The sequence below is a fragment of the Zea mays genome, chromosome 10, assembly GCF_902167145.1.
Source record: "Zea mays cultivar B73 chromosome 10, Zm-B73-REFERENCE-NAM-5.0, whole genome shotgun sequence".
NCBI lineage: Eukaryota > Viridiplantae > Streptophyta > Magnoliopsida > Poales > Poaceae > Zea > Zea mays.
This window is the reverse complement of record NC_050105.1, coordinates 99,701,499-99,711,656: the sequence shown is the minus strand read 5'-3', so window position 1 is coordinate 99,711,656 and position 10,158 is coordinate 99,701,499. Positions and strand designations below refer to the sequence as shown.

At 49.4% G+C, this 10,158-nt stretch overlaps 1 protein-coding gene across 1 annotated transcript; it reads left to right on the top strand.

Moving 5' to 3' along the window:
- Positions 1 to 7,947: 7,947 nt before the first annotated feature.
- On the top strand, positions 7,948 to 8,789 carry LOC111590313 (uncharacterized). The gene has a single exon (XM_023301245.2). The coding sequence runs from the start codon at positions 7,977 to 7,979 to the stop codon at positions 8,523 to 8,525; it is 549 nt and encodes a 182-aa protein (XP_023157013.1). The 5' UTR covers positions 7,948 to 7,976; the 3' UTR covers positions 8,526 to 8,789.
- The last annotated feature ends 1,369 nt before the right edge of the window (positions 8,790 to 10,158 follow it).

Here is a 10,158-nt window from a genome sequence, read left to right as displayed (position 1 = left end):
TCCGCGCACCCAGCTCACGATATGTATCCATAAGCTGTGTGCGCGTCCGTTCGGCCTCCGCGCGCATCGCGGCCTCGGCCCCCTTCACACGGCTCTCCAGGGCGGTGAGCCGCTCCTGCAGCTGTTCGGCGCGCTCCCTGGCAAGATTGCCTTCCGCCCGCGCCAGTTTGGCCTCCGCCTGCGCAGCCTGCTCCTTGGTGACGGCCTCGTTGGTCTCCCTCCTCTCCCCCGCCAGTTGGCGCCGGAGGTCAGCCTTCTCCCTCTCCAGTGCGGCCACCTTGTCCGTCAGTTTACGGCACTTGCTGTCGGAGGCCGATTTTTCACGGACAGCGTCAGCATGTTGCGTCCGAAGTCTCTCGACTTCGGCAGACACAGCTGCCGTGAGGGCCCCCGACGGAGTACGACTGGCGAAGTCAGCCACCTGCAGAGCACACGTAAGGCCGTTGCCCAAAAAAAGGGAGAGAGTATAGCTCAGCGGACCTGACTCAGCGCCCCCGTCACCTCCTTCAGCCGGCGGGTCGCTGCGCCCGCCTCGTCCCTGACAACCGCGAGGGCCGACACCTCGCCTCCGGCGCCAAGGGCCTCGCCCCTCGCCTTCGGCACTATGGCAGCCGTCGCGATCGCCGCATCAGGCGCAACTATAGCAAGTTGGCCTTCGTCCGACCCTGCAACGTATCAACGAATTAAAAAAAACAAGCCAACGACTTACCACCAAGATAGTCGTCCACATTAATATCGGTGCCGAAGTCGGCAACATGCTTGCCCGACAACGGCAACGCTCGGGCCGCCTTCGCGACCTCCGCCACTCCGCTGATCGGCGGCACCACCTTCGTCGATTTGGAGCCTCCGGCGCCTGCCGTTGCCTCCGGTGCCTTGCTAGATGCAGAGGCGCCCGACTTCGCCGCCAGCGGCGGCTTGCCTCCACCGGAGGCCGTAGCCTTTGCAGACCCCCGCTGCCTCTTCGGCCTAGCTTCATGCAGCCTGACAGCCGCCTGGCGTTTTTGCGCTGCCCCTTGGCGATCCTTGTCCATCACTGCCGACACAACAGCAGCAATATTCCGCCCGTAAGGAAAAACTCTCCATTCACGAACCATGCGAGATGTAAAACAGTCCTCGCCAGCCGCGCGGGGGATAGGAACATTCCTAGGCCAGCAACCCCCGGTAACCCTCAGCATCCGAGCCGAAGACTCCCGGAGCTCGGGCGAAGACATCCTTCCCCCCGGGGCCGCGCACGTCCTCATCAACTCTCTAGCAAAACTATCAGACACCCCAAGTCCTCCCATAGCAGTACCTAATTTTCTCTTTTTGGAGGAAGGGGCGGCCGCCGGCGCAGGGTCGTCTCCAGTCTCCACCACCGACTTCTTTCCACGGCGGTCCGCGTCGTCTTGACCAGGATAGCCGTCGTATGGCAATTGATTTAATTCGAAAACCCTGTTCAAACGGTCATTTGACCCGCGGATATCAAAGCTGCGCTGGCCTTCCGTCCTCGGCACGTAACGTCCCACGAGCCGCACCGCCCCATCCTCCGCATCACGCACAAAGGTGGCCGGGTCGCGGTTTCGCAGATTCAGTGCGAAGGCAGGACTTCGCACCACCCTTCCACCGTGAAAAGGCATCTGGCGAGGGCACACTTCGCCCAACGCCCAGCCATGCGCCAAGGGCCACACCCCGTACGCCACGAACTCTTCAACTAAATCGCGCCCACTACTCTGACCGGCGGCGCACCGAAGGGCCCCTTCGTCTGCATCCTCCTCTGCCACTTCAAAGGGCGGATACGCTGAGTAATAATGAGAGCACATCTCGGACACGGGGAGTCCCTCATGGCCTTCGACGGTACCCTCAGCAACGTAAAACCAAAATTCATTCCAGTTGCCCCACTTGTTGCGGGCGCATGGAACCAACTCCACTACTTGCATTGTGGTCTTGCCGGTCTTCGGCGTGAATGTGCATGACCCAAACTGAGCAACTTCGTCCCCAATCATCCTCTTCTGCCAGTGCAAACAATAATACTTCGCAAAAACTTCAACCGATGGCTGTCCGCCGTACGAAGTCGTCGCCCAGACATACTTCGACAGCGCCACCACGGCATTCGGTGTCAGCTGATGTATTTGAACGTTGAACCTACGCAGGACTTCGCCAACAAACCGGTGCGCAGGCAAGCGGAGACCGGCGGCGAAGAACGCCTCGAAAACGACCAACTCACCCTCCGGCTCGGGGACTTCCTCCGCCCCCGGAGCACGAGCAACTCCGCCGCCAAAGTAACCCAACCGCTGCATATCTTGAACGCGGGCTGACGTCATCCGCGACACGCCAAAATCAACAGAATCACCGGCGCGCAACTCCTCCGCCATCAAACTACTCAGCGTCTCCTCAGACGAGGCGGCGGCCGGCGGCGTAGCGGCAGCGCAAGAGGAAGAGGACGGCATCGCTACGTACCGTCGGCGGCGGCGGGCGGTCTGCTTCACTCGAGCCAGATCTCCGGCGAACAAGAGCACGGCGGGCAGACGAGCAGCAAGACGGCGGGCGGCTAGGGTTTTCACGGAGCGCGGAAGACGAAGTTCAAAAAGCGCCGACCCCCGCCCCCTTTTATAGGCAGGGCGCGGCTCTTCGGGAAACCCGCAATCCGACAGGGCGCGACGCTTCGGGAAACCCGCAATCCAACAGTACGCCGTCCATCAACGGTCACATCAAAAACCCCCGCGGAACCACTTCGAGCGAGGGCAGCGTCTCCGCCATCTAGCGACGTCTTCGGCACCAGGTGACTTTGTCGAACTGGTCCCTCAGAGGGCAAATGTTGGGGCGAAGGTAAAGGCGCCACCCCTCGCTCGAAGTCTTCGCTGATAACCGCTGGTCAGACAGAGACAGAACAGGCAGGGACACCCTTCGCTTGATCGGCACCAGACGAAGACCGGCGATGAAGTCATCCCACAGTGCGGCTTCGTCCAGCTCAGAGGCCCACGTGCGTTCCGGCCCATTGTAACGGGCCCTGCGTGGCCGCCGCCGGTTACGGGCCTAACTTGTAAAGGCATCCCTGTAATTACAGTCTGTAACCCCGCTTTATGGGAATATTCTAGGGATAACCTAGGTAGCTGAGGGCACATGCGTCCTTAGCACAAGGCGCTGGGCGCTCAGGTACCTATAAATACCCCTGCACAGTGCCCGTGGGAGGCCAGATTAACAGAGCTATTGCCTCCTAGCACGTAACCCTGTTGTTACCACTGTTCACCCTTGTTGGCCTCCTTGCGGTTGAGAGCAAGTTCCAACAACAGGACAAGGCACTTCTTACATCTCCTAACATAGCAGTACATCACATTATTCACAAGTTATTATTATTGGAATAAAGGTGAGAGAAGAATGTTGATGCACAAGAGACAATGATGTGACAATCATGATGCATGCTCATTCTAGTCGTCTTCTCAGACCTAACTATTTTTTTTTCCGGATGCTTGCTATAGCATCCTTCCTAATAGTAGTAGTAGCCTTTATGGCCTCTATAAATAGCCACCTAGTTACCCATCTATTTTCTAAGGCTTCACGTCCTAGGTCTATCCTTATCATCCTGACGATCTATCCAACAGTGGTTTCTAAGCAAGTTTTACTTTAGAAAAGTTGGTAATCATGACTTATTGACTTCTCTGTAATGGTATTCGCTCCGATACCAGTTGTGGCGGAACCGCCCGAATTATTCCAGCTTAAGTGCCCAAGTCGCACCCTTAAGGGCAGCAACACACTTAAACAGGAATAACCCGTCAGTCCCTCGGATCTAGTCCGATAAAGCCACTTACCAGGATCGAATACCACTAGCTCACACGAAGGTGAGGCACAGAGAAATACAATAAAACATAATACCACAAATTTAAGAAATATCATTAGTGATTACATTATCGGAGTTTCAGAAATAATAACCATAAATTTTAATGCAGCGGAAATAACTAACGGAGAAAACCGAGTAACATGGCGAAGCCTGGCCACGCTACTCCTCCTGGTCCTCTCCTGCGGAAGCAATAACCCACTCGACCGTCTATCCCGGTGGCAGGGATAAAGGCCAAGTCACACCAGCAACCACTCATCCTAAGGAGTACCTGCAAAAAGTGTGCCACAAGCAAGGCTGAGTATACTAATACTCAGCTAGACTTACCCGGTGTGAGGAGTCTACTCCTCTACCTCTAGACATGCAGCTGTTTGGCTGAGGGGCTTGGTTTGCCAAAAGCACTAGCTTAGTCTAAAATCAAGTTTTAGCTTTTCAAATTTTAGTATGATCCTTTTTAAACTAGATGAGTACCTAGCTATTCATACATGGTATCAAACATTTTATCAATCAATATCCTTTGCCAGTATCTCATTTCCACTTTTTACTCAATGCAGTACAATGGATCAAGCAGTCTCATTAGCTGCGAGAAGCAGACGATTCGAATCGAGTTTTTATCCTTGCAAGGTAAACCTAAACACACGACATGTAGGGGCACTCCGTCCCCACACACATCAACCGTCCCCATCGATTCCCTGGCAACAGAAAGGGGCTCACCGCCTTGGCGTACAATGCCTCACTGACCCCGACTGCCGTCGTGCAGTGACCGCACTTGTACCCACCATAACCGGAATGGGAGACCACGTCTCAGGTCGCGTGAGGAGGGCAATCTGCGGGCAGGTTCACTCAGGTACTAGGCTTACCGATTTACCATATTTCTCGGCATATGTTTAGTACGTTCAAACGCTTGACACAGGTATCCGCACGTTAATCCTTATTCCAATTTCATCTCGTAGACCACGCGTCCCCATGGACCCGTGTCCACAGACCATCACCATTCTGTTATCAAAGTGGATACAACAATTTCCTGACCTCGCGCGAGTGCTAGAAAAATCACTCGACTTCTACCGAGATCCCTAATTATTAAAGCAGCTACTCGACCTAGCATACTAGTATCCATCTCAAAGGAATCCTGAGTTCATGCAACTAGGGTTTCAGGCAACTCCTACACTTAAGTGCACAGTACAAGCCTACAAACATTAATTGTAGTAAAATAGCATATATAAACGGTTATGCATAAAACCGGGGCTTGCCTTTAATTTAACACTTAGGTAGTGTTTGCCGGGGGGAGGTACTCGCTCGGCGAGCATCCACTGGTTAAGTCCATCCTTCCTTGGGTCGTCCACCAACTGCATCTTGTGGTTGGCACCACATCAGTTGCTCGATCATCATCTATCGGTCCTAAATGAGATGCAAGATGCATATGTATGAATATAATGAAATAGCATACTTTAAGTACACGCTAGCGAATTAAACACTAAGTAGCGATACATCACGAGCAACCACACACACTAGCGTTAGCTAACTACATATCGTCGAGCGCACAACATTAACACCGCTAAAAAGACGACAAACATTTTGGATATTTACGCAACACAATACTACCTCACAATTAACTAGAGAAAGAAACGTATAAAAACATGACACATATGTTATCTCAAGCTTAGCCATGACAATTCTATATATAAATTTAGTGCTAACCAATCATTTTTAGCCAAAAGGGTGAACTCAAAAATCAACTAAGCACTTGCAGAATTTTAGGACAGCAATACAGCAGTTACTTGTTTTAATCATAACTTTTCAAATATTAATCCAAAAATAGCAAACTAGGACTTTCTGGAAAGCTTAAAAAGTGAACTATAACTTTGGTATTTTCACCTCAACCCTGATTCAATACATAGCAAGGTCAAAAAGTGCAATCACAGTAGCTCTGTCCAGATTTGGACAGATTCAGACTTGCAACTTCAAAAATTCACAACTGAAAATTGAGACATCCAAACAAATTGATCCTAGACTTTCTGGAAAGCTAATTAAATGTTCTACAAATTATTTATAAACATCACTGGCTGGTTTAACATGTATCAAGGTTAAAATACACTATGAAGGTTGTGCTGTCCAGAACTGGACAGATTCAGTCTTCGTATTTGAAACATTCATAACTTTAAGCTTCAGACCACCAAAAAGAGTGATCTAAGACTTTTTGGAAAGCTCAGCAAAAGCACCACATAACTTTTATAATCACTAAGAAGTGATTCAATGTTTAACTAAATCAAACGACACAGTTTTCAAAATCTGTTAAGACGGTAGACAGAACACAGGAAGCAGTTTGTAAAATTCATAACTCTTAAACCATCAGGCATGTGGTTTTGAAATTTTAACACAAGCAAGATAAGAAAAGCATCTACAACTTTCTTATAACGACCATGGACAGATTGCAACATTAAATTGAGCAAACAATGCAGTTTCTGAAATCTGTACAGAATTTGGACAGATTCAGTTACTGAATTTGTAAAAAGCATATCTCCTAAACGATCGGACTTATGCCTGTCAAATTTTAACACAAGTAAGATAATAAAGTTATCTGCCACTTTTCTATAGCACATATCTACAGAAAACACAATTTAGTTCATCAAACATACAACACAACTAAAACAGTGTGTGCAGTCCAAAACAGCAATCAATAAATTTTCAGCTCCTATATAATTCAAGAAGTGTCGCGTTCTAGATACTTGAATTATTCTAACACTTTGACAATTGTTAGAGTTAAAATAACCAAGTGGGAACTAACAAGTAGACTTACTAATTTTTATCCGTGCCATTTAGTGCACTGAAATTACCACATAAATTCAACAAACACATTCACCACATAAATAGCATGATCACACATGACCTCGACTTAACCGCAGAGGAAGAGATGACTACTTCGGCATGTCACCACCTCTCTACAGTTCAATCAATATTAACTACATCGATCGAACCTCATATTGCACAACTTTTATAATTTACTATCTCAAATATAACCATAGCACGACATGCACTTAAGACTCTTTGTTCAAGTTAACGCCATCACTACTACAACGCACTTCGGCACACATGTTTGATAACACATCTTTCTAAATTAATCTATCTCATCTTCCAAACACTAAATATATGTCACGTAATTTACGTTTTTCACCTAATTTAACCTACACCAATGATGAATACGTAAATATAATTATCCTAGACTGACTCGCTAGCCGAGTGCAGAAGACACCAAGCATGCTTTAGGATTTACCAAATTTTTGCCGCACTAACACATTAATCTACGATGAAGCATGTTAGCAATTCATTAACACATTCGCGACCAATCCCTACGACACACCAAGGAACTATCGCAGCCACATATCTATCCAATCCAACAACAAAATAACCTCGGCTCACCCACGCACCTATAGGTCCCCAAAATACGCACAAGGCATCAACCGCGCAAGTGACTCCAACCGGATTGCTCAGACTCCTCATTCGCATCGACTATCACAATCACCGATCCCATGCATAAAACCAATACCCTCTTCACATAAACATCTACCGATGCATTCCCTAAAACATGATCCACATTTATTTATTTAAACTTAGTCTTCGCATCAGACAAGACATCATATATTTTCCTATCAAAATATAAAAACACCGGAGTTCTTTTCTACTTCATTTTCCTCTCTACACGCTTCCATTCATACCAATGTATTTTCGCACACATAATCACACATGCACATCATCGACCAAAACCTAATTAGACTAACTACAAATCGCACACATCAAATATCCTCTTGTTCTCTAATCGCAAACGCGATCCTACCAATGCGCATAATCGAATGCTTTACACATATCCACACATATACATGCACTGCCTGACATCAACCAAATCATACATAATGTAAACTATAAATCAATCAACCTGAACGGGATCGGATTTGAGTTGTGCAAGCACGTGGTGCACCCGACCGGTCTTGTATCGAACACGCGTGCGCGACGAATGGCATTGACGGCTAGCTGCGATTAGACACACACACAACCGTTCAACAGTTTTACCGAGCACAAAAAAATAAAAATATAATAGCAGCAATGGCAGCGAGGGTTTTCTCACCACGGGTTTCGACAACGGCGCGTAGGCGCTGCGCAAATCGGGTCAATGCAAGCGATACAGACGGGATCTCATGGCTGCTGCTCACTGCGCCATTTTGTCGAGCACGACAAGGGCGCGACGCGGAGGGAACCCATGTGGCTGCGTGAACTAGGGTCGCGGTTGCTGCGCGAGGTCGACGACGTGTTGTTCACTGCGCTTATAAAACAGCGAGCCCGCAGAGCGCGGAGACGCCGGGGCTGCTGCAGGAAATCGACGACGCGTGGCTTGCTGCGCAGGGAATCATGGCGGCATGGCTGCTGTCCGAGCAGGGAAACAAGGGCGCCGGTGATCTGCTGTTCTGTGAGAGTTGGAGCTTGGGAGAGGGAGAGCAGAGGCGCTGTGCGGGGAAGAAGGGCACTGTTGCTGGGTGGCCATGGAGCAGGAAAGTGGAGGTCGGCCAATGGGACTTCAACCGTGGGGCGCTCGGCTGCTGGGCTGCTCGCCGTGGACAGCAGAGGGAGGCGCCATGGTTGGAGCAGAGGTACCCGCGCCCAAGGAGAAGCCTCTGCGCGCAGGGGAACAGCAGGGAAAAAGGAAGCTTGGCCATGGCGCTAGAGGTACAAGAAAGGGTTGGAGGAGGCGAGCCAATATGGGAGCAGGGAGGGAGCTCGTCCATGGGCGATGGTGGGCTCGCCTGCCCGAGCTGGGGGGCCGGTCCGGCCAAAGAAGAGCAGGGGCGAGAGAAGCTCGTCCGCGCCCTAGACAGCCGAGGGAACGACCTGCTGGCTGGAGGAAGAAGAAGGGGGAGCCAGCTGGAATTTTCTGGGCGCCATGGCTGGCCGACGGGGAGGAGCTCCTGCGCGCTGGCTGCTGCGTGTGGGAGAAGAAGGCAAGGAAAGGAAGTGGCGGCTAGGAAAAATGCAGGGGTGGGAGTGAAAAAATGGCCAAGTGCAAGGGAGAGGGATCCGTATTTATAGAGAAACCCTAGGGTTAGGGTTTCAATTGGGCCAAATGGGATAGAATGGGCTTGGCCCAAAGCACTCAAACGGGCTACGCTAATTTATTTTCCGGAATAAAAATGTTCCTGCGGATTTCGTCTGTACACAAAACAGAGCGAACTAGAGTTCGGACGAACGGACGATTGAGCGATTAATTCGGCCGAGAGTCTGATTTGAACTTTGCTCGGAAATAATTCCCTACGCGTGATTTGAAAATAAATCGTCCTGAGATACGGCCGGCTTTTGGATTTTTTTTGGTTGAAAGAGACAAACCGCGACATTTAAAAATCGTCGCCGATGTTGATTTTTGAAATCGGATTGGATACCGAGATATTAAGACGAATCAGATAAGAATTTATTTGAGGACAACCCATTGGAGATTCCGCTTTTGAAATTTTCTCGCGCACTATTTTAGAAATAAATGTTTCTCTCAAATTTTGATCGGCTTTGGATTTTTAGTCGGAAAAGGTGAATCGTGACATTTTAAAATCGCTGTCGGAGTGGGTTTTGAATTCGTTTTAGACACAAAGATACTAGGCTGAGTCGAGTAAGAATTAATTAGAGGGCGACATACTGAGTATTCCGTTTGAGAGTACGGACTCGGATAAAATAATCGGACGTCGATCGGGGTTCGAGGAATTAGACTCGGGCTCAAATCAAATAACAGTCGTCGAGAGTTTGATTTAAAGAGCTTCAGATGAGATTTATAATTCGAGAATGATCTTCGAGTCTGCATTTGTTCCGAGAATTAAAAGTTTTTAACACGCTCCAAAATTGGTTGTTCTTGAGATCTAATAATTCCGAACTTGGTGAAACTTTCATGAGTAACTTGATCAATGGAGATAGATGTGATCGAGAAATAGAAATTTTCACTAAGCATATGAGATTAGGATAAATCTCCCGACATAACGAGAAATTGACACCTAGGGTGTCACAAAAACCCATAAGCCTCCACACACAAACGACAAAGGAATGTCAGGGGAAGAGATCTCTCAACGGGATCATGGCCATAATCGCAAAGATTTGGAGCCAATCCGCGCTTGAACTTGACCTCTCTCTACGCTGCCTCGTGCTCGACGCCGTGCCCAGGCGCTAGAGCACGCACTGGCGCTCGCCCGCGCACACCCCGAGCGCGTGTCAGAGCCACCCCTTGGTCGTGCTCGCCCATGCCTATAAGACCACCCCCAGACGCGCCTCACCTCACTCCGCACTCATCCTCGCTGGCCAGACACCACCCTAAGCTCCGGTGA

Excerpts from the sequence above, each read along its gene's own strand:
- LOC111590313 (XM_023301245.2), top strand. The coding sequence starts at position 7,977 with ATGCAAGCGATACAGACGGGATCTCATGGCTGCTGCTCACTGCGCCAT.